The following is a 25,039-nucleotide window of genomic DNA, read 5'->3' as shown; positions in this document are numbered from 1 at the left end:
TGACGCGCAGACTTTTTTTTCCCCCCCGTGGTATTTTTCACGAAGATGTTTATTGTTAAACATAATTCTTGTGACTGTTTTGCACGTTTTGCACTTTTGCCTCAATAAAGTGTGCGCCTGTTCACAAATCTCTGCTCTCCTGCACCTGACTTCGCTACAAGTACGCACACACCTGACACTCAATGCCCCTCATTTTGGAGCGCCAGGTAGCCTAGTGGTTAGAGCATTGGGCCAGTAACCGAAAGGTTGCTAGATTGAATCCCTGAGCTGACAAAGTAAAAATCTGTCTTTCTGCCTCTGAACAAGGCAGTTAACCCACTGTTTCTAGGCCGTCATTGTAAATAAGAATTTGTTCTTAACTGACTTGCCTAGTTAAATAAAAGGTGAAATAAAATATTAAATAAATCAATCAATAAAATAAAATGCACTCTGGGTAAATACACAGTGCACGACAAGCCATACCATCAGAACCTGTTATCGGACAGCCAGAGATGTACCTACATACATTTTCGAAGCTAATAGTCTGCATTCAGTTTAAAAAAATAACATAAAAATTATAATCAAATATAATATTTACATGTAAAAATGACTGGTAACAGGATAAACGGCAGAAGAATAATTGCAGATTAAATAATGCTTTAATTGAAAATTGTGTACTCCAAATTTGTGTACTGCCATTGTGTACTGCCAACCTGCACATTTGTTTTTGGCACCAATGTGACGAGCTATAGCAGGGAAAACTGTGTTGCAGTAGCCTAGTGCTAGGTGTGAGAATAATGATAAATGAACCTGATAAGCTTTGTGTTCACATTCTACTAAAAAAGGGAACCAAACCGGAGACTTCAAGTGAACCGAACTCAGACCAGCTCTCGAGATGGTCTCAGTTTGGTTCGCTTTGGGGTTCTTTTGAGGGTTCTGAGTTCCTTTGGAGCATTCCAACTGCACAAACTTAAGCAAACCGCACTCAGTACACAACAACTGGCTGAAAGGAACCAATGGTGAAAGCACCCTTAGAGTATGAATGCTGATCTAGGATCAGAGCTCCACTGTCCATGTAATCTAATTCATTGTGATATCAAATTAAAAACTGATCCTAAATCAGCACGCCTACTCTGGGACGATTGATACATACTGAAAGACCCTGTGGTGGCTTTGGGGTTGTACCTACCTGTCAATCTCCAGTGAATGCACGTTGTAGCTGCTTTGTAGCTTATACTTGCCGGGGCGGGCCATTGGATCGATTGTCACATTGTTTTTGTACCTTGTTGTGAAACGAGGACAGGAGGAGAGAAGGGAAGCAGAGAGAAAGATGACAAGGAGGAAAATAGAGTTTAAAAAGTACAAATCAGAATCAGGAGAGACAAGAAAGAGAAGCCGTGTAGACACCAGAGATGTATAGTGTGTTTTATAGTGTTTTAGTGCAATGACATGAGGATAGGATTGAGAGGACAACAATTGCTGATGCTCTAAGGGATTGATTTGGTGTGTATTTTGTTAGTGATCAGTTGGTCATGTCAAGGTTTATCCAGGGTGGTGTGTGTGCGTGCGTAAGTGTGCAGTACTCACCAGACAACCCGTGGGTCAGGCCATCCAGAGACGGTGCAGTGCAGCCTGACGCATTGCTTCTCCCACACCGTGTGAGAGCGAGGCTTAATCACAAACTCCGGGGCATGCATCAGGCTATCCTCATTCATACACTTGTGGTACTCCTCGTTCTCATAGATCTGGGGATCAACGTGTTCAATTAACCGTTATAGAGCCTTCGTATGGCATTTATAGAGCCTTTACAATAACACATTCTCAGGTGCAACTGTAAAACACTATACCTCCAGTAGCCTGTAGAAAACATTTGAGGCATTCCCCATGAATTCATAAAACATTTGCAATGCATCCTTGAAGCAAACACAAAGCATTTACAAGGCATTTGCTTGGCAATTCATTTCTTAGAGCTGATTCCAATAACCCTTAACACATAATCCTATAATGCTCTCTGAACACTGAATGTGTCACCCAGTGGCATGACGTGCTGGCAGGAAGGTGATAGTCTAAGTACAGTGTGTGCCCCAATCAAGGGACACTGTAGCTTTTATGATCCTCCTGAGTGAATGGGGCAGGATATTCCTTGACATAAACATTTGAATGAGGGACACAAATAACCTTCCAAGGGAAGGGGACGCAGAGTAGAATTAATCCATGGAAAGAAACATTGAGCTTATGACAATACATTTCCTGTGATACTTTGCTAATAGATTTCTTACGGTATTCCAATCTATGATAGCAATTTAGTGATTATTCTCCTCTGTGAGGTCACAAACGTGAATATTCTTCTCTGTGATGTCATAAAGGTGAATAGGTCGTTATCAATAACATGTTATAGTGTAAAATGGTGCAGAGCGTTTGATTTGGCTGCTGGGGGCCAAGGAGACCCCAGCTCTGCAAAAAACATTGATAACTACATGCCGTTTAAGGGAATGTTAAATAAATGTTATAACTATTTGGTTTTAATATCATCACCTTGAAGAAAAGTATAGTCAGAACTACACATTTACGATTATTCCACATTTAGCTCTATCAGAGTTACACAGCAAGTAACTGCATGCTTTTCATGACCAGTAAATATTAATTTATCATTTATTTTCTATTTTAGAAGCCTTTTAAAACCTTGAATACACTACAAGTTGGTATTTAATGCTGTCTAATAAATAAAATGTTGATCAAATTAAGATCATACATCTGTACCCTTCTCTTTGTCGATGAGGGAAATAATGTCGCTCTGTGGTGTAACAAAACAAGGTATTATTCAGTCAGAAGTCATCAAACTACCCGATGATGATGTTACAAGGGAGAGCATTATCCAGCATTCCCCAACGTGATGTCACAAAGGAATTCCGGCATCTACTGTACGGCTGCACGATATGGGCCAAAAAATCTAATTGCGATTTGTTTTACCAAATACTGCGATTGGACATGCGATATCATTCCAAACACTTCAGTGAACTACTGTTATTCTAGACTGACTTATTTATATTAAGAAGCAAAGTGGAAAGCAGCATCGTTCATGTTTGGAACAATGAGGGGGTTTGATTAATCTCGCCTGGCACCTGTGTAGGTGTGATTTGCACCGGGCAATATTTGATTGCGTTCGTTTTGGAACTGGGCTGCCTCCCGGGCGTGAGCCAGGTGCCCCGTTCAAAACCCACGGCTCAAAAGAAAGTGACGTAGAGCACGTGGAGTAATGAGTAGCATTCACTCAAAGTCTAAGGATTTTGTGTTTTCACATGCAAAAGTGATTGCTTTCCAGCTTTATCACCCTTCCAAATGAAAACGAGTTAGAAAATTCAAACATTTATTTTATAGAAAATATATGGTGTATGTTTCTGGACGATGCACCATGCTGCCTTCTTGACAAAATGACCGAGCCGCACAGATCTGTTTGATTTGAGAATGGCGTTCCTCCCTCCCCGCTTTCGCCTGAGCATAATCTAATCCGCCCAATGTGTTGACTGCATTTGACCTTACAAAACAGCATGCAACTTTAGAGTGAATCTAACAACTAGGAGGAGGAACTGCGCTGCTTGAGTGACAGGGGGTGGGGTTTTGTCTGACGCAGCTACAAGAGGGAGGAGGGGGTTAGCTGCAGCCCAATATTACAACCGGAGTATGGGCGAGTGCGTGTGTCGAAAGGAAAGTAGTGGGCGTGTGGAAAGGAGTGTGTCGAAAGTGCTCTGCTATAGGTTAGACGGTTTTGATTGAGCTGTGTTTTTTGTTCTTCCGTTTCGTACCATAAACAACCTTACATTGATCTACCATACCGCGAGAGTTTGTATTTCTGTTTCGAAGCCAGAGGATGAGTCGGACTTCACTGTTAGTTTCACACAAATATTTGCATTTTCAGTTATAAAACTTTCAATTGTTTAGTTTTTATTAAAAGTACTGATGGGTGTACTGTTGCTTCATGGGTTTGCTTACTTTGACTGTCCCCTTGATATTGGCTACTAGGTAGCTACTTCCCACGCCGTTGCCAGACGGTAGTGCTTGTCAAACTGGAGCGAAGGGCACTGTCTCCCATTTATTATTAGGCTGTATGTATCAAGGTGACATCTAGATGGTCATCAATATTAGTTATTTCTTGTGTAGGCTGCTATTTTACTTGAAATAAAATAATGGGAGAGAAAAAAATTGTCATGTTAGCTGCCGCCGGCAACACGATCGTGATACCCAGTAAGAAGCAACTCAGTTCGGGTCGCTCTGCAGCCTAATCAAACCCATAAAACAGTCTTGAGTGGCAACAAATATGCCCAATTAGCTGATTCGCTTTCCATACACCCACTCGCCAATACTCCGGTCACCAAATTGGGCTGCAGCTAGAGGAGAGCCTGTTACATGCGGCTGAGTGGCGTTTCAAAATATTGAATGCTTCTGCAAAATGGATAATGCACACGTCAATATTGCGATTTTGATGTGAATTCGATTAATTGCGCAGCCCTACTGACATCTATGACATGACAAACACTCAATATTCCCATTATGACGTCACAAAGGAGCGCATTATGCCATCTCCTCAATGTGATGGGATCAAGGAAAACTTCCCTCTATGACATCAAAGACTCCTGCACTAACCTTCTTGCTCAGGGAGATGTGCTCGGCTGATTGGCGCATGGACACCTTCCTAGACGTCTGCTCCGTCCTCTCCGTCCTCTCCATCTCTAACCCACTGGTGAACAGATTCCTCCGAGCCATGTATCCAGCACTCTCCTTCATCCGGGCCTCCTCCGTATCTGAAAGCCCACTGGCATACTCCTGACTAAGGTGGCGGAGCAAAGCCAGGGAAGAGAGTGGGCAGTGGGGTCATTTTCATGGTCATTGGTCAGAATCACTCACTGAAATCAAAATGTCCCTGACTTCTCCACATCACTAAGGTTCATAGGTCGTTGACTCGTTTACCTGCCCCTGAAGATGGGCACTACATAGCCGATGATCTGGTTCTCTTTGTCCATAGCCAGGTAGGTGGGCTTGGCTCTCTTGGGGATTGGGCTCAGTCTGCTCTCCTCCAGCCCAGAGTACGATGCACTAAGTCTAAGACACAGGATAATGTCAATACAGCAGTGTCAACCTAACACAGTGTAATAACATCAAGTCATGTCAATGTAATCTGAAGGGCTGGATGAGGAGGAGAAAGGTTGTATTATTGGGTATATTAATCATCAACAAGGAGGGTGGCTTGGATGGGTTTAGCTGTGTTTCTAATAAATATCTCAAACTGTGCAAAGAAGAAAGAGAAAACCCTTTGCACAGCAGGGGAATGACTACCAACAAACCTGGTCTAGCTATAAGGGATATGCATTGCTCGTTCATGCAGTGTAATGACACGTCTGCAATGACAAAATAAACGATAGAATTAAGACAGGGTCGATCGTCTGTCGTCACCAGTGTGCGGTTTTGATACTTGTTTTAATGTTTTAAACATAGGACCAATGTGGGGTTTTATAAAGGTTTTTTTTGACATGCTTAACTAACTATAAGCTAGTAGGGCTTCGTATGCATTAAAGTTTGAATTGCTGACTCCTGCATTTTTCCATTGTTCTCACTTTTACCAGTGCTCAGGGCCCAACCATGAATATCAGCCTGAAATGTGTGTGTGTTAAAAGGAGAGAAGCAACAAATGTATCAGTAGTGTGAAGCTGTACTGTGTGACCGAGACTGTGCTAATCTTAGAGAGACACAGGAGAGGTTGAATCATGAGACTGCTGACTGTGGTGTACAATGGACTATAACCCAATACTATAACAAACGTGATTAGCAACTGTATTAAATGTGATTGGATGTTGACAAACTGTTGGTCTGGGCGCCTGGGTGTCTGTGTGTGTGTGCTGGAAGTAACAGTTAGCTCAGATAAGAAGCTGGGAAGCTGTAGTTAGCCTTGAGCGAGAACAGTGGACATTGTGTGACAGGTGTGAATAGCTCAGACAATATTACAGAGCTGTCTGACCCCAGTCTTTGGGGTGAAGAAGCGTAATCTACACAGCAACAGCGACGGGACAACAGAGAGCGCAAAGGGGCTAGGACTAGCTTATGTGCCAACATCAACGATAGGCTGGGTAAGTCTAAACCACGCCCAGTCTCTACTCTGACAGGCCGGCTCGGAAGCGGGAACTATCTCTGTCATGAGTATAATATACTATCTTTGTCAGGAACAAATCAGTTCTCTGTCTTATCCTGCGTGATGAAACATTGAACCCGTATATACGGAAATTGTATTTGCCATTTATTAACTTTTGAATTAAACAATTATTTTAACCAAGTTCAGGTGTCATATTGTTCCTATCTCAGTCGAACTTACGCAACCCTAACAATTGGTGACCCCCGACCGTGAACTGAGGGAACTTCGCTGGACATTGAGCCATCCAGCCTTTGGCCTAGACTGTCGCCAGACGGGGTCCTCTCACAAAAAGACCGGTCTACTAAAGCAGGTAAGCAGAGCCTATTGTTTCAAAACTGAAATTCTGCATATTGGATTTAACCAAATTTATTTTGTGAGAAAACCTAACTGGTGTAAGTTGCTAAATTTTCGAACCATATGTTCATTACAGTAAAGTAAGGATAAAACGAACTACGTATTATTTTCATTACGTACTACTTGATGGCGAATGCATTTTCAGTTGGCCAACAGAATAACAATGGAATGACTGTATGTGTATGACGTGACATTAAAAGCCTGATTGTGTGTGTGTATGTATCTAAGCTAGGGTTGTTTTATTAAAAGTCTATAAGACTTTAGGGAAGTGATTGAGGACAATGGCCACATAACCACCGTGACAGGCGGAATATTGGACATAAGACAAGTTCTAATATTGAACGGCAATATACCGACTTCACGGATTTTTATGTATTTACATGGTATGTGGGATATAAGACAAATTGTCGATTAACAAGTCTAGGTGTAGTGGACCCTCGACTAAAAGTGGACGGCAACATAGTCCAGGGAAAGGCAGAAGTATTGGATATAAGACAAGTCTAGGTGTAGTGGACCCTCGACGGCAATACACTGAGTAAGACAAGTTCCCTGTAACAAGTAAACGGCAAAATATTTTAAGTTGGGTTTATATGCGCATATTACCGAACAACAATGTTTTGGAGATAAGATAAGTTTACTGATTGAATAAAGACGTGTTGGATATAAGATAAGTCACACTGTATGTCTGTTGCTATATGATTGTGTGTATGAAATAAGTCAGGCTTATATGTAAGAGGAAGTAAGAATATAACGTAGTTAGGTATACTCTAATAATACCATAGACAGTAACACACATTCCCACTATTTAATCATAGTCACATTAGGACACATTACACAAATATACCCATTGGGAATAAATATTTAACTATAATGGCCCACGTTGACACAGTTGTAAAAACACTTAAATCAGTCCTAGAGATAAACGGAGGCAAAGACGGGAAGGAATGGAGAAAGAAAGGAGAAAAGCTATACAGGGAATGGATAGATGATGGGTCCATTCTAGCTCTCTCCGGACTGCCAACTGAGGGAGAACCCGGAAGAATATTGGATGCTTTGAAGCGGAGAACAATGAAGACCGTGGCCGAATGGAAACAAGACGGGGAGCCCTCTACAGGTGCCTTAAAGGACACCATGGACAAGGCCAAACTTAAAGAAAGAATTGGTTTGGCCATGTTGGAGAAACTCAAGAACATGTGTAAGGACGCCACGCCAACTCCACCCACGTCCAACAAACTATATCCAGAACTGCCCAAACCCAGTGCACCCCCACCATATGAACCTGTTAACATGATGGCCCCATTAATTGATCTCACTGCTACAGTAAACTATAACAAGAGACCGGAAGGAGCCAGCACACCATGGGTCCCAGCAAACCAGGATAAAAGAGAAGAAATACAGGTATTGCTTGACAACACCAAATACCTCCAGAAGGGAGTGGAACAATTGAGCAGGATTCAGATGGGTAATGACAGATGGAGAGACGGAAGTGGAAATAGTATGGAGTTGGAACAAGGAGCCTCTGTCTCCCTCCTGTGTTCACAAGGGAGTGGTGTAACAAGAGAATCTTACCAACCGACAACGGGGCAGATGAATATGGATACAAGAGCACGTGAAGAGAGAGACCTGATAAAAGCCCTAGAGGACAAGGTGGACGCTGAAGGTGAGGAAATCCGGCGTTTACAACACGCCCTGGCAGACCTACATCAGAACCAGAGACTGATTGACGTGGTCAGTCCCCCACCCCTGGGTCACCTTATACACTTTGGACATGAAAACCAGGCCGAGGAAGTGAGTGAGGAGGAAGACCTACAACATGGTGCAGAGTATGGAATAAAAGGCAGGTTCAAGGGTGCTGTGGTTGCGCTCACAGGACACTCATATAACACCCGCAGCAAGGCAGCCCAGGGTAGAGGGATGCTTCCATTAAGGCAACAGGTGGGAGGAACGGCCACCTACAAACCATGGGCCCATCGAGATCTACAAACCCTAGTGGACTCTTTGCCAATTCCTGAGGAATCCGGATGTAGATGGGTGAAGGCCTTTGAAAGCCTGACAGCATCTGATGAACTAACCCTTGGTGACATATTGGCAGTTCTAAACAGATGCATGGGGGATCAGGAATGCAAGGATCTTATGACCCAAGCCGGACTGGCTGGGAGACAAGCTGTGGGGGCCAGGTTTGACCCACACAGGAATGCACTGTGGGTCGCAATAAGAAGCAGGTACCCAACCCAGTCACGTCCACAACTAATGCAGACACTGCGTCTGGAAGACCATGAGAGTGTCCCAGTATACATGAAGAAAGCACGAGTGCTGTGGAGACAGGCCTGGAACGAAGAGCCTGACAGGCCCCAACTCATGGCCATGTTCTTGGATCAATGTCTGAAATCTCTACCAGAACATGTGAGAGTTGAATGTGAGAAGGTCGTAGGTATCACGGCTAAAGGCGTGGCTGAGTTCACTGAAATAGCACAACACCATGTGGAAAGGTACAGAGAAGGGAAGAGGAAAGAAGATGATGAAATAAAACAACTACAGAAGAAAGTATTGAAAAAACAGTTGCTGGAGGACAAACCTGCGCGCCAGATGCCCGTGACAAGTACCCCTGTCACTCAGGATCCAGAGGCAGCCACCAGTGAGGTGGTAGCAGCTGTGGTGCAACAAATGTCGGGAATGATGGCCCCACAACGTGACACCCAATGGGGAGGTGGACCTCCCGCCCAGTCATGGCAACAAGCCCCTGCAGTCTGTTTCGTTTGCGGAACACCAGGACACTATGCTCGTGGCTGCCCCATGGGAGGACAACAGAACAGAGGTGGCAGAGGGGGTTATGGTCCCCATTATACTGGCCTGGGATACGCAGTACAGTATGGAGCAGGTAGCTATGAACCACCAAGAGGGAGAGGTCAATGGGGGGCCCAGAGAGGACCATGGATGCCAAGAGGGGGAAGAGGAAATTGGGGAGGGCCAAGACAACCTTACCCACAACAACCTTACCCACAACAGCAACAACAGAACAACACTACTGAGGTTCCTAACCCTGCTCTTCTCCCAAGCATGGCCTGGTTGGGTGATCAGACAGGGTCCCATCAATGAAGCTGCCCAGAGACCCCTACCCTTCCAGACACCAGTACGTACATCTACACTTTTCCACCTGACAAGGAACCTATTGTTGAATGTCTGATAGGAGGTAAACAACAGAGGATGCTTATTGATACAGGCTGTACTTGGTCTTCTGTACAAAGCACTTACCCACTCACCACAAGAACGCAAGCTTTCACAGGGGTCTCGGGAACAATTATGAGAAAGCACTTCACCATTCCTTTAGATGTCTCCTGGGATGGTCACACCTACTCTCACCAATTTCTATACAACCCTGAGTGCTCTGTAGGTCTGATGGGAAGAGACCTACTTTCCAAATTAGGGTGCACCATCTTTTGCAATGGAAACGGCCTCCATGCTACAAACATATCCCCAACAGAGCTACTCCCAATACTTATGACATCCTCTGAACCCCCACGTATGTTATACTTAAGTGATGACATACCTGAGGAAGAACCATCCCACGTTTACTGGCTGAGATTACTGGACAGTGATCCTGACACCCCACGTGTGTGCAAACAGTTCCAGGACTGGAAACCATGGATACAGACTCTCAACGCTTACTATCCACCCGATGACCCTCCACACCTCACAATGAACTACTGTGAGAACAAAGATGAAATATACGACGAAGCATGGCATGAAAGTATGGTGGACCGAAGACCACTGGTAACATGCAAACACATCTTTGTCCTCAAGGAAGGGGTTGCCGCAAACTGTATGGCGATGGACGGGGACATAGATCTTTTGGAAAACTGGTATACTATGTCATCTGATTCAGCTCCCCATGTTACCCTTATGATTGGTTTTGGGTATGAGGCTCGATCTCTCGGGCCGGCTGTAAGAGCGGCAGACAAACTCATCTGGACATGGACACATATCCCTGACCTTGATACCTCTTCCCTGAAGGGTGAAACCGTCTGGAGGATCAGGGTGAGTACTGAGGACACCTCCATTCCAGAGGTAGTTCGGAGACCCAGACACCATGGAAGAGAAATGACAGACCACCCTGACGCTGACAACATGCTGACCCGTATTCCATCACAACTATGGACTACCAGCCCTGAGGATGTGGGCCTGGTGGACGTTTCCCCTGTCGAAATCCAGTTAAAACCAGATGCACAAATCCCTGTTTACAAACGCCAATATCCATTGAGTAAAGAAAAAGTAGAGGGTATTGCCCCTACCATCTTTGGACTCACTCGGGGTGAGGTTCTGTTCCCTACTGTATCCACTTGGAACACTCCCATTCTCCCAGTTAAGAAAGGTGACACAGGGAAGTGGAGATTGGTGCAAGATTTCAGACCAATTAATGATGTCACCATACCAGATGTTCACCCTGTCCCTGACCCATACTTGGCTCTACAAAACATCTCACCAACCCAAGACTGGTTCTCTGTAATTGATCTAGCAAATGCCTTTTTCTGCATCCCACTCCATGAGAATTCCCCCGTTAAAAACATTTAAAAAAAGGACCAATGAGATGGAATGAAACACTGTGGTCATAGGAGAGTAGTTGAAGGGAAGACACAACCATCCTCACCCCCCCCCCCCCCCCCCGGAAAAAAAATATTTTCAGGACCCTGTCTTTCAAAGATAATTCGTAAAAATCCAAATAACTTCACAGATCTACATTGTAAAGGGTTTAAACACTGAACCATAAACAATGTCCGTACTGTGAGATGCCTAAGACAGTGCTACAGGGAGACAGGACGGACAGCTGATCGTCCTCGCAGTGGCAGACCACGTGTAACAACACCTGCACAGGATCGGTACATCCAAACATCACACCTGCGGGACAGGTACAGGATGGCAACAACAACTGCCAGACTTACACCAGGAATGCACAATCCCTCCATCAGTGCTCAGACTGTCCGCAATAGGCTGAGAGAGGCTTGACTGAGGGCTTGTAGGCCTGTTGTAAGGCAGGTCCTCACCAGACATCACCGGCAAAAACGTCGCCTATGGTCACAAACCCATCGTCGCTGGACCAGACAGGACTGGCAAAAAGTGCTCTTCACTGACGAGTCACGGTTTTGTCTCACCAGGGGTGACGATCGGATTCGCGGTTATCGTTGAAGGAATGAGCGTTACACCGAGGCCTGGAGCGGGATTGATTTGGAGGTGGAGGGTCCGTCATGGTCATGGCTGCCGTTATTTGCCAGCAGCATACCACCCTGCATACCACTGCTGGCTTGCTTCTGAAGCTAAGCAGGGTTGGTCCTGGTCAGTCCCTGGATGGGAGACCAGATGCTGCTGGAAGTGGTGTTGGAGGGCCAGTAGGAGGCACTCTTTCCTCTGGTCTAAACAAAGATCCCAATGCCCCAGGGCAGTGATTGGGGACACTGCTCTGTGTAGGGTGCCGTCTTTCGGATGGGACGTTAAACGGGTGTCCTGACTCTCTGAGGTCATTAAAGATCCCATGGCACTTATCGTAAGAGTAGGGGTGTTAACCCCGGTGTCCTGGCTAAATTCCCAATCTGGCCCTCAACCATCACGGTCACCTAATAATCCCCAGTGTACAATTGGCTCATTCATCCCCCTCCTGTAACTATTCCCCAGGTCGTTGCTGCAAATGAGAACGTGTTCTCAGTCAACTTACCTGGTAAAATAACAGTAAAATAAAATGGTCTGGTGCGGTGTGTAGCATCATTGAACTGAGCTTGTTGTCATTGCAGGCAATCTCAACACTGTGCGTTACAGGGAAGACATCCTCCTCCCCTCATGTGGTATCCTTCCTGCAGGGTCATCCTGACATGACACTCCAGCATGACAATGCCACCAGCCATACTGCTCGTTCTGTGTGTGATTTCCTGCAAGACAGGAATGTCAGTGTTCTGCCATGGCCAGCGAAGAGCACGGATCTCAATCCCATTGAGCATGTCTGGGACCTGTTGGATCGGAGGGTGAGGGCTAGGGCCATTCCCCCCAGAAATGTTTGGGAACTTGCAGGTGCCTTGGTGGAAGAGTGGGGTAACATCTCACAGCAAGAACTGGCAAATCTGGTGCAGTCCATGAGGAGGAGATACACTACAGTACTTAATTCAGCTGGTGGCCACACCTGATACTGACAGTCACTTTCATGTTGATCCCCCCCCTTTGTTCTGGGACACATTATTCAATTTCCACATGTCTGTGGAACTTGTTCAGTTTATGTCTCAGTTGTTGAATCTTATGTTCATACAAATAGTTGTTAAGTTTGCTGAAAATAAACGCAGTTGACAGTGAGAGGAGGTTTCTTTTTTTTCTGAGTTTACAAAGGATCTCAGCTGAAAACCCACACACACACCTGACAATACAAACCAAACTAGAGGTCGACCGATTATGATTTTTCAACGCCGATACCGATTAAGTCGGTATTTTTACCGACAATTTTAATGACAATTACAACAATACTGAATGAACACTTATTTTAACTTAATGTAATACACCAATAAAATCAATTTAGCCTCAAATAAATAATGAAACATGTTCAATTTGGTTTTAATAATGCAAAAACAATGTGTTGGAGAAGTAAAAGTGCAATATGTGCCATGAAAGAAAGCTAACGTTTAAGTTCCTTGCTCAGAACGTGAGAACATATGAAAGCTGGTGGTTCCTTTTAACATGAGTCTTCAATATTCCCAGGTAAGAAGTTTTAGGTTGTAGTTATTATAGGAATTATAGGACTATTTCTCTCTAAACCAATTGTATTTCATATACCTTTGACTATTGGATGTTCTTTTAGGCACTTTAGTATTGCCAGTGTAACAATATAGCTTCCATCCCTCTCCTCGCTCCTACCTGGGCTCGAACGAGGAACACATCGACAACAGCCACCCTCGAAGCAGCGTTACCCATGCAGAGCAGGGGGAACAACTACTCCAAGTCTCAGAGCGAGTGCTGTTTGAAACGCTATTAGCGTGCACCCCGCTAACTAGCTAGCCATTTCACATCGGTTACACCAGCCTAATCTCGGAAGTTGATAGGCTTGAAGTCATAAACAGCAGAGCTGCTGGCAAAACGCACGAAAGTGCTGTTTGAATGAATGCTTACGAGCCTGCTGGTGCCTTCCATCGCTCAGTCAGACTGCTCTATCAAATCATAGACTTAATTATAACACACAAGCCTTCGGTCATTAATATGGTAGAATCCGGAAACTATCATCTCGAAAACAAACGTTTATTCTTTCAGTTTAAATACGGAACCGTTACGTATTTTATCTAACGGGTGGCATCCATAAGTCTAAATATTCCTGTTACATTGCACAAACTTCAATGTTATGTCATAATTATGTAAAATTCTGGCAAATTAGTTCGCAACGAGCCAGGCGGTCCAAACTGTTGCATATACCCTGACTCTGCGTGCAATGAACGCAAGAGAAGTGACAATTTCACCTGGTTAATATTGCCTGCTAACCTGGATTTCTTTTAGCTAAATATGCAGGTTTCAAAATATATACTTCTGTGTATTGATTTTAAGAAAGGCATTGATGTTTATGGTTAGTTAGTCGAGCAACGACAGTCCTTTTTCACGAATGCGCTTCGCATCAATTATATGCAACGCAGGACATGCTAGATAAACTAGTAATATCATCAACCACGTGTAGTTAACTATTGATTATGATTGATTGATTGTTTTTTATAAGATAAGTTTAATGCTAGCTAGCAACTTACCTTCTTACTGCATTTGCGTAACAGGCAGGCTCCTCGTGGAGTGCAAAGTAAGGCAGGTGTTTAGAACGTTGGACTAGTTAACCGTGAGGTTGCAAGATTGAATCCCTGAGCTGACAAGGTAAAAATCTGTTGTTCTGCCCCTGAACAAGGCAGTTAACCCACTGTTCCTAGGCCGTCATTGAAAATAAGAATTTGTTCTTAACTGACTTGCCTAGTTAAATAAAGGTGTAAAAAATCCATTTTAAAAAATTGGCCAAATCGGTGTCCAAAAATACCGATTTCCGATTGTTATGAAAACTTAAAATTGGCACTAATTAAAAATCGGCCAGTCCGATTAATCGGTCGACCTCTAAACCAAACATCCAACACAACCATTATTTAGGTTACATCAAATTTTTTCTCACAAGTATATGAACATTTAATTAACAGTACAGTGCCTTATAGGCAAAACAAAATATTCTAGACAATATGAAACAGTGTCATATGTATCTCCAATGTGTGCATACAATGTACACTGAGTGAACAAAACTTGCTCTTTTCATGACAGACTGACCAGGTGAATCCAGGTGAATTCTATGATCCATTATTGATGTCACTTGTTAAATCCACTTCAAACCAGTGTAGGTAAAGGGGAGGAGACAGGTTAAAAGTTCTTACTCATGTTTTTTTTTTTTTTTTACTGGTGTTGGTTAGGGGCTCGTAAGTAAGTATTTCACTGTAAGGTCTACCACCTGTTGCATTCGGCACATTTGACTAATAAAATTTGATTTGAAATTCCCAATCTGTCCCTCATACCATCATGGCTACCTAATCACCACTAGCTTCCTATTGGCTCATTTATCCCCTCCTCCCCCTGTAAATCTTCTCCAGTTCATTGCGGTAAAAGAAAATAAGTAATCTTACCTGGTAAAATAAGGGTCAATAAATAAATAAATGTAGATAGACTACAATAAGAATGAATGGGAATGGGAATGCAGGCAAGGCAATCCACATTCAATGAGTATTCCTAATGGAACAATTGGTATGTCTGCACAATACCAGGAAAATCTCCATAACTTCTGGTATGTCACCATCAAGACTATATTAACAGCAAAAGGCTATTCAATTCAAACATCAACAGGGGAGAAAATGTAACTTACTGAGGCTTTTTGATTTGGATCCGTCTTGTCAATACACAATTTCTATTCCCTATGCCATAAGTACATTTCTATGCGACAAGGTAGAGTACTATGGTTCGACCAATGGTGTCACTAACCCTAAGGCAGGGAAAACTGGGTAAATTCCTGACAGCATGAGGTTCAACCATAAAGGCCCAAATGAGGGACCATTAGCTCCACAGACACCCTTTGACCTCCTATGCACACTGTCAAGGCCAGTGTATTTAGAGATGCCATGTGTTTATAAGAGTGAGACCGCCAACATTTCAACACGTCATTCAATATAGTCACAACCACTATTGTTAGGCCGGCCATAGATTGCCAGAATAGTCTCGTAAATACTCCTACATGTCATCAATAATTCCTTAAATAAAATCATTCAAACAGCAAATAACGAACCACTGAAAGAGATTAATGACCACGGAATTCAACAGTTCTGGGAAATCCACAGGTGGAAACAATCCCCCCATGTTCTATTGTAACATACACCTGATAGGTGCAGTGAAATGTGTTGTTTTACAGGGTCAGCCATAGTAGTACAAAGCCCCTGGAGAAAATGTGTGTTAAGTGCCTTGCGAAAGGGCACATTGACAGGTATTCAAACCATCGACCATTCAGTTACTGTCCCAACACTCTAACCGCTAGGCTACCCTTTACTGCCAACACGGAGCCCTGCCGATCCATCACGACTGGTCTGCCGACATAACCGTCCAAGGGGGTTTCAACAGGCTCTGTACATTATGCCTTGAATCTTTCCTCCGTGCCCATAAATCTGCTCCTTTTACTCGCTGTTAAGAACGCACTGGACGACCAGTTCTTATAGCCTTTAGCCGTACCCTTATCCTACTCCTCCTCTGGTGATGTAGAGGCTAATCCAGAACCTGCAGCCCCCAGCATCACTCCCATTCCACAGGCGCTCTCATTTGTTGACTTCTGTAACCGTAAAAGCCTTGGTTACATGCATATTAACATTAGAAGCCTCCTCCCCAAGTTTGTTTTATTCACTGCTTTAGAACACTCCTCCAACCCGGATGTCCTAGCCGTGTCTGAATCCTGGCTTAGGAAGGCCACCAAAAATCCTGAAATTTCCATCCCTAACTATAACATTTTCCGACAAGATAGAACTGCCAAAGGGGGCGGAGTTGCAATCTACTGCAGAGATAGGCTGCAGGCTCCATCTTCAAAGGGGGAGACACTCTAGACCCAAACTGTTATAGACCTATATCCATCCTGCCCTGCCTTTCTAAAATCTTCGAAAGCCAAGTTAATAAACAGATCACCGACCATTTCGAATCCCACCGTACCTTCTCCACTATGCAATCTGGTTTCCGAGCTGGTCATGGGTGCACCTCAGCCACGCTCAAGGTCCTAAAAAATATCATAACCGCCATCGATAAAAGACAGTACTGTGCAGCCTTCTTCATTGACCTGGCCAAGGCTTTCGACTTTGTCAATCACTGCATTCTTATCGGCAGACTCAATAGCCTTGGCTTCTCAAATGACTGCCTCGCCTGGTTCACCAACTACTTCTCAGATAGAGTTAAGTGTGTCAAATCGGAGGGCCTGTTGTCCAGACCTCTGGCAGTCTCTATGGGGGTGCCACAGGGTTCAATTCTCGGGCCGACTCTTTTCTCTGTATATACCAATGATGTCACTCTTGCTGCTGGTGATTCTCTGATCCACCTCTACGCAGACGACACCATTCTGTATACATCTGGCCCTTCTTTGGACACTGTGGTAACAAACCTCCAAACGAGCTTCAACACCATACAATACTCCTTCCGTGGTCTCCAACTGCTTTTAAATGCTAGTAAAACTAAGTACATGCTCTTCAACCGATTGCTGCCCGCACCATCCCGCCCGACTAGCATCACTACTCTGGACGGTTCTGACTTAGAATATGTGGACAACTACAAATACCTAGGTGTCTGGCTAGACTGGAAACTCTCCTTCCAGACTCACATTAAACATCTCCAATCCAAAATTAAATCTAGAATCGGCTTCCTATTTCGCAACAAAGCCTCCTTCACTCATGCTACCAAACACACCCTCGTAAAACTGACTATCCTACCGATCCTTGACTCAGGCGATGTCATTTACAAAATAGCCTACAACACTCTACTCAGCAAACTGGGTGTAGTCTATCACAGGGCCATCCGTTTTGTCACCAAAGCCCCATATACAGTGGGGAGAACAAGTATTTGATACACTGCCGATTTTGAAGGTTTTCCTACTTCCAAAGCATGTAGAGGTCTGTAATTTTTTATCATAGGTACACTACAACTGTGAGAGACGGAATCTAAAACAAAAATCCAGAAAATCACATTGTATGATTTTTAAGTAATTAAATTGCATTTTATTGCGTGACGTAAGTATTTGATCACCTACCAACCAGTAAGAATTCCGGCTCTCACAGGCCTGTTAGTTTTTCTTTTAGAAGCCCTCCTGTTCTCCACTCATTACCTGTATTAACTGCACCTGTTTGAACTTGTTACCTGTATAAAAGACACCTGTACACACACTCAATCAAACAGACTCCAATCTCTCCACAATGGCCAAGACCAGAGAGCTGTGTAAGGACATCAGGGATAAAATTGTAGACCTGCACAAGGCTGGGATGGGCTACAGGACAATAGGCAAGCAGCTTGGTGAGAAGGCAACAACTGTTGGCGCAATTATTAGAAAATGGAAGATGTTCAAGATGACGGTCAATCACCCTCGGTCTGGGGCTCCATGCAAGATCTCACCTCGTGGGGCATCAATGATCATAAGGAAGGTGAGGGATCAGCCCAGAACTACACGGCAGGACCTGGTCAATGACCTGAAGAGAGCTGGGACCACAGTCTCAAAGAAAACCATTAGTAACACACTACGCTGTCATGGATTGAAATCCTGCAGCGCACGCAAGGTCCCCCTGCTCAAGCCAGCGCATGTCCAGGCCCGTCTGAAGTTTGCCAATGACCATCTGGATGATCCAGAGGAGGAATGGGAGAAGGTCATGTGGTCTGATGAGACAAAAATAGAGCTTTTTGGTCTAAACTCCACTCGCCGTGTTTGGAGGAAGAAGAAGGTTGAGTACAACCCCAAGAACACCCTCCCAACCGTGAAGCATGGAGGTGGAAACATAATTCTTTGGGGATGCTTTTCTGCAAAGGGGACAGGACGACTGCACCGTATTGAGGGGAGGATGGATGGGGCCATGTATCGCGAGATCTTGGCCAAAAACCTCCTTCCCTCAGTAAGAGCATTGAAGATGGGTCGTGGCTGGATCTTCCAGCATGACAACGACCCGAAACACACAGCCAGGGCAACTAAGGAGTGGCTCCGTAAGAAGCATCTCAAGGTCCTGGAGTGGCCTAGCCAGTCTCCAGACCTGAACCCAATAGAAAATCTTTGGAGGGAGCTGAACGTCCGTATTGCCCACCGACAGCCCCGAAACCTGAAGGATCTGGAGAAGGTATGTATGGAGGAGTGGGCCAAAATCCCTGCTGCAGTGTGTGCAAACCTGGTCAATAACTACAGGAAACGTATGATCTTTGTAATTGCAAACAAAGGTTTCTGTACCAAATATTAAGTTCTGCTTTTCTGATGTATCAAAATACTTATGTCATGCAATAAAATGCAAATTAATTACTTAAAAATCATACAATGTGATTTTCTGGATTTTTGTTTTAGATTCCGTCTCTCACAGTTGAAGTGTACCTATGATAAAAATTACAGACCTCTACATGCTTTGTAAGTAGGAAAACCTTCAAAATCGGCAGTGTATCAAATACTTGTTCTCCCCACTGTACTACACACCACCACTGTATGCTCTCGTTGGCTGGCCCTCACTACATATTCGTCTCCAAACCCACTGGCTCCAGCTCATCTATAAGTCTTTGCTAGTTAAAGCCCCGCCTTATCTCAGCTCACTGGTCACCATAGCAACACCAACCAGTAGCACACGCTCCAGCAGGTATATTTCACTGGTCATCCCCAAAGCCAATAGTTCCTTTGGCCGCCTTTCCTTCCAGTTCTCTGCTGCCAATGACAGGAACGAATTGCAAAAAATATATATATATTTTTTTAAATCACTGAAGCCTTATATCTCCCTCTCTAACTTTAAGCATCAGCTGTCAGAGCAGCTTACCGATCACTGTACCTGTACACAGCCAATCTGTAAATAGCACACCCAACTACCTCATCCCCATATTATTACTTACCCTCTTGCTCGTTTGCACCCCAGTATCTTGACTTGCACATCATCATCTGCACATCTATCACTCCAGTGTTAATGCTAAATTGCAATTATTTCACCTCTGTGGCCTATTTATTGCCTTACCCTCCCTACATTTGCACACACTGTACATAGATTTTTCTATTGTGTTATTGACTGTACGTTTTTTTGTGTGTAACTCTGTGTTGTTGTTTTTGTCGTACTGCTTTGCTTTATCTTGGCCAGGTCGCAGTTGTAAATGAGAACTTGTTCTCAACTGGCCTACCTGGTTAAATAAATGTGAAATAAAAATAAATAAAATAAAAACAAAATATCTTAATAGGGAAACAAGACCTCAAGGAAGTAAACCATTAAAACTGGGGTTTAGACAACTAGGGCAGAGAATCTACACCACAGCTCACATTCCCAAAGACATGGTATGCATGGGTCAGGATGTTATTTCAGTCTATAGGCCATGGCAAAGGCCGATACCATAACACTTCATTATGCAACCCAGTGCATTCCTTTAAAGCTTGATTATACCCAGCCTGCACCAAACATTTATGACGACAGAGCCGGTGTGAATCTGAGATGTTCTATTTCTGGTTAACTGAACGATAGTGAGAACTAGGAGAAGGTTGTCTTGAAAGAAAAAGTGCATTAGTTCAAAAGCAGACAAAGCAGTGTGCAACAGACACTTCATGCAAGATTCACAGACATGTTATATTTGTGGAATGGTTTTTAGAGAAAACAGATAAGGTTGGAGAATGTTACTGGGAGTGGTCAAACATTAATACCGCAGGTGTAGAAGCAGGAAGTAGAATAATTATTATTTAACGCAGAGAAATAAGGGTTACTAAGCATGACCGACTGATGTGGAGGCCATGATGGCACGGGAAAAGTTGCCAGAAGTATGAGATAGGAAGTAAGTTGGGTGGGGGTGATGGGGTTACAAGGGCAGCAGGGCCATCTTCTGACACCAGTATGGAGGGGATGCATGGATATGGGCCAGAGCTACTGTGCTGCAGGGCATCCTGCTCCTCCTTACCCCCTGCTGGCACTGAGACTGGCACTGGCTCTGCTGCGGGTGGCATAGCTGCTGCTGCTCGACTGGTACTGGCTAACAGCCGACTCCACCTCCTTGCTGCGGTAGCCACGGTCATAGTGGCGGTGCTGTTTCTGGTAGAAAGGAATGGATCCAGACATCCTGCACGGTGTTCCTGGCACGGGCACTGAATTCTCAGTGTCTTGTAGTCTGCCTGTCTGCTTAGCTAGTGTATGAGAATGGTTTTGTTCAATACAGTTAAAGCACTGCTGCGAAATGTACTTTTGTAAGCTATTATTTGTTTAATGTTTCGGTTTCATTTACAATTTGTCTTGATGATACTTGTTGTTATTGTATTATGTTACTTGAAATAATCACAGAGGAACGGTCATGACCTTCATTGTCTCTATTGGATTAGGGGGGAAATTATATTGATTGTGCCAGATCAATATCGTCATGCTCTGTACACAACTCAAGTGTAGCCTACTATCAACATCAGTGGACAAGGAATAAAATGCACAACTTTTTTCTGATAGTAAAATTTGCCAAATTGATTCAGTAGATGTAGAATTAAAATATTTTGAGGGTTTTTCCAAATAACTTGACTGGTGTAGCCTAGGCTTATATCCTGTTAATGGAAATCAATGGATTTCCAGATTCCATTGCTTTGAAAATACTTTTTGGCTGTTCTAAACGGCAATAGGCATAGTATGTTAACTGACATGAGTGGATGGCAACAGGTGCACTGGTTCAGTAGTTGTTCAATCCAATAGGGCATGATTTTAATATGAGAAGAGCCTGTGAATCTGAAATTCCAAATTGCAGTGTGCGACTGAGGCTGGCATAGCACAGGATTCACATTGCAAACAATCACACCATCAAAATGCACACTAAACATAACATAATATTCAACAACGAATTATGAAAAAAATTACCTCTGGTTACTTCTATTTTGCTGATGAATCAGAAAGCGTATCAGTTACTCGTATCGCGATAACTTACCTAGGCCCAAAAAGCCACCAACTGCTGAAAGCAAAGGAAAAAGTGATCCAACTCCAGGTGTAAGTCAACGAAGCTTGATATCCAGGCAAAGCCGCAGGTAGGTGCGGTAGCAGAGGACAGGGCAGCCGTCTACACAACAAACATAATATTGGCACTCTATGGAATGGCCAAACCGCAGTTACGTCCTTTTATGGCGTGGAGGCCCGATAAATATAGACGAGTGCAGAGCGGATTGAAGCTATCACAACTCTAGGAAGAGAGCGGCAGACCCAACCTAGTTCCAGTGACGTTTGAATAGGTTGGTCATTGACGAGTGCGACTATTTGCAACGCCAAAAATTACTCTCTCTACCTGTTGGCCTATATTTTAGACAAGGCCTACTGTACAAACAATGTGTAGCCTTTCATCATCAGTCAATGTTACTGTATTTTTGACACCACTTATTGGAAAGAGTATAGCCTAACTCATCATCAGTGTCCCATTAATGGAATAGTTTATACATTTGGTATTTAAACATGGGTATTTCCTCTTACAGAAGACCTTAGATGTATTAATGACTATCAAGGTTTTTGTCGTTGTATCATATTCACATTTAGAAAGGTCACTTTAGGCCTCACACCTGAACATCTGGTTGCCTGGCAGCCCTATATACTACTCTGATCAATCTTATTGGGCTGACCCCATAACTTGGACTTTATCTTAAAAAGGAATAAATGGTGTAATTTCCATCTCATATTGTGCCAATGTTCAATATCCTACACTTCAGTAATGGTTGTCTTGGCTCCTCACAATGGGGCAGCAGCGTAGCCTCGTGGTTAGAGCGTTGGACTAGTAACCGAAAGGTTGTTAGATCGAATCCCTGAGCTGACAAGGTACAAATCTGTTGTTCTGCCCCTGAACAAGGCAGTTAACCCACTGTTCCTAGGCTGTCATTGAAAATAAGAATTTGTTCTTAACTGACTTGCCTAGTTAAATAAAGGTAAAATAAAAATAAACAATATCTAAGAGAGCTTCAGCTGTGACTAGCTATTGTTGCTTGTGTCACATATAACAAATGCCAGTTAGCATTGTGTGTGCTTGCATGCCCATGTTTTATCATGTGGGTGGAGCCCTACTCCTTTCCTTTTGACCCTGCACATGAAACTGACAAATGTGACATCCTCTGAGTAGTGATTGAACACTAAGGCTCCTGCTTTGTTATGGCTCCTGCTTTGTTATGAGACGATCTTACAGATTACACAAAACACTATAAAACCACTAGTCTGTGATTCTTTCTTTGCTTGAACAACTTTCCAAGACAGGTCATCCACTTTTAGCCTTTGCCTTATTCCTTGCATCACTATACACACGTCTTCGTCATGCTATTTCCAGAATACAGATCATGAATGCCTTTTTTTGTTGTTGGTATCTTCAGTAGTTCCTACTGATAGAGAGAGCATTGACCAATCAGACACCTATGGAGGTACATTTACCATAGAACGTCATATTGAATCACATATCTCTATGGTACATACAACATAACAAAAGACCAGCTGTCTTTGTGTGACTGAACATCAAAGGGAATTGTGTTGCTTTTCAATAGGGTTTCAACTAAAACTACAGTAATTTACTCCAATCTAAAGATAACCCCCAATTACCTGACAGCATGGCAATCATAACTCATATGGAGGATATTTTACTCAAACAATTCTTCACTCTTCCATTTAAAGCTCAAGTGCCTTCCCAACCAGGAATGTGATAAAATTGTGGGCTAATGACTTCATCCTATCACAACCTGCAGTAAATCATTGGGATGGTACTACTATGTTCCAACTTTATTTAACTAGGCAAGTCAGTTAAGAACAAATTCCTATTTACATACTCCAGCCAAACTCCGATGACACTGGGCCAATTGTGCACCGCCCTATGAGACTCCCAATCACAGCCAGATGTGATACAGCCTGGATTTGAACCAGGTACTATAGTGACACCTCTTGCACTGAGATGTAGTGCCTTAGACTGCTGCACCACTCAGGAGCCCAAATGGCACCCTATTTCCTATATAGTGCACTACTATTGACCAGTGGGTAGGAGTGGGTGTGTTAGATCATAGAAAGTCAGAATCATTTCAGGCAAGTCTTCTGTGAAACTCCTACTGGAAGTTGATTGATTGTAATTATGAATGGAAACTTTGTTTTAGTCCCCCTTATGAGACTAGCACCCTCAAGTGGTTGAATAAGGGCAGTGCAATATGAGGTCATGTTTCCAGGCAAGATTCTTTGATTTTGGTCAGACAGGCACAACACACTAAATTCACTAATCAATGACTTATTAATGAACTGAATCAAGTGTGTTCGTATTGGTTTAATGGTCTAGAGATTTACTATTATTTTATACATGTTAATGTTATTGTTTGTCTTCATGGATCCCAGAAATACTTGAAAAAATGTATTGTTGTTACTTGTTTAGACATAGCCTAGAGCTTGTTTTTTGGCGAATGTGAAACTATGTTAAGCTCTCCTCACCATCCCAGTTTGGAGCAGCGACCCTCTGTCTCCTTTCAGTAAACATGAACACATTATGGTCTCAAGATGAGTTTGCCATTGCTCATTCCTGCCATTGTAGTGGTTCCCATCTGCTGAACTTGCTGATGAAGAAAATGTTATACTGTTCAACAGACTAAGAACCATTCCAGCTCTCTTGGGAACATGCAGAATGCATTCCTTTTTCATTTAAAAGATGGTTATTGGATCATAGTAGTAAACTAGCAGTAGCTCATACCGTGAACAACCAAACTATTAAGAAGTTAAATAGCACTATTAGGGATAATTCTGGTCATCTCTGTATACCCGTCGCAAGACCCACTAGTTGATAATTATTTATAAAACCCTCTTAGGCCTCACTCCCCGCTATCTGAGATATCTACTGCAGCCCTCATCCTCCACATACAACACCCGTTCTGCCAGTCACATTCTGTTAAAGGTCCCCAAAGCACACACATCCCTGGGTCGCTCCTCTTTTCAGTTCACTACAGCTAGCGACTGGAACGAGCTGCAACAAACACTCAAACTGGACAGTTTTATCTCAATCTCTTCATTCAAAGACTCAATCGTGGACACTTACTGACAGTTGTGGCTGCTTTGCGTGATGTACTGTTGTCTCTATCTTCTTGCCCTTTGTGCTGTTGTCTGTGCCCAATAATGTTTGTACCATGTTTTGTGCTGCTACCATGTTGTGTTTCTACCATGTTGTTGTCATGTTGTTTTGTCATGTTGTGTTGTCATGTGTGCTGCCTTGCTATGTTGTTGTCTTAGGCCTCTCTTTATGTAGTGCTGTGTTGTCTCGTCATGATGTGTGTTTTGTCCTATATTTATATAAACTCAGCAA

The 25,039-nt window shown here is 43.5% G+C and overlaps 1 protein-coding gene across 3 annotated transcripts in view; it reads right to left on the bottom strand.

Annotated features, from left to right (window-relative positions):
* The window catches only part of LOC139583829 (myomesin-1-like), a 49,536-nt gene extending 27,723 nt beyond the window's left edge, over positions 1 to 21,813 (bottom strand). The window contains exons 1-6 of one of the 3 annotated variants that reach the window (XM_071415353.1): positions 21,674 to 21,813; positions 20,675 to 20,897; positions 4,945 to 5,076; positions 4,621 to 4,804; positions 1,567 to 1,724; positions 1,169 to 1,261 (exon numbers count right to left, since the gene is read on the bottom strand). In XM_071415353.1, coding sequence (XP_071271454.1) covers positions 1,169 to 1,261; positions 1,567 to 1,724; positions 4,621 to 4,804; positions 4,945 to 5,076; positions 20,675 to 20,832 — 725 coding nt within the window. In that variant the 5' untranslated portion in view covers positions 20,833 to 20,897; positions 21,674 to 21,813. Of the gene's footprint in view, positions 1 to 1,168; positions 1,262 to 1,566; positions 1,725 to 4,620; positions 4,805 to 4,944; positions 5,077 to 20,674; positions 20,898 to 21,606 lie in introns of all 3 variants that reach the window. The other 2 variants (XM_071415354.1, XM_071415355.1) reach the window with 2 other exon arrangements.
* Between the last annotated feature and the right edge of the window lie 3,226 nt (positions 21,814 to 25,039).

This window comes from Salvelinus alpinus, chromosome 8, assembly GCF_045679555.1.
Source record: "Salvelinus alpinus chromosome 8, SLU_Salpinus.1, whole genome shotgun sequence".
NCBI lineage: Eukaryota > Metazoa > Chordata > Actinopteri > Salmoniformes > Salmonidae > Salvelinus > Salvelinus alpinus.
Note: the sequence above shows the minus strand (reverse complement) of the source record. Positions and strands in the feature narration are given on the sequence as shown.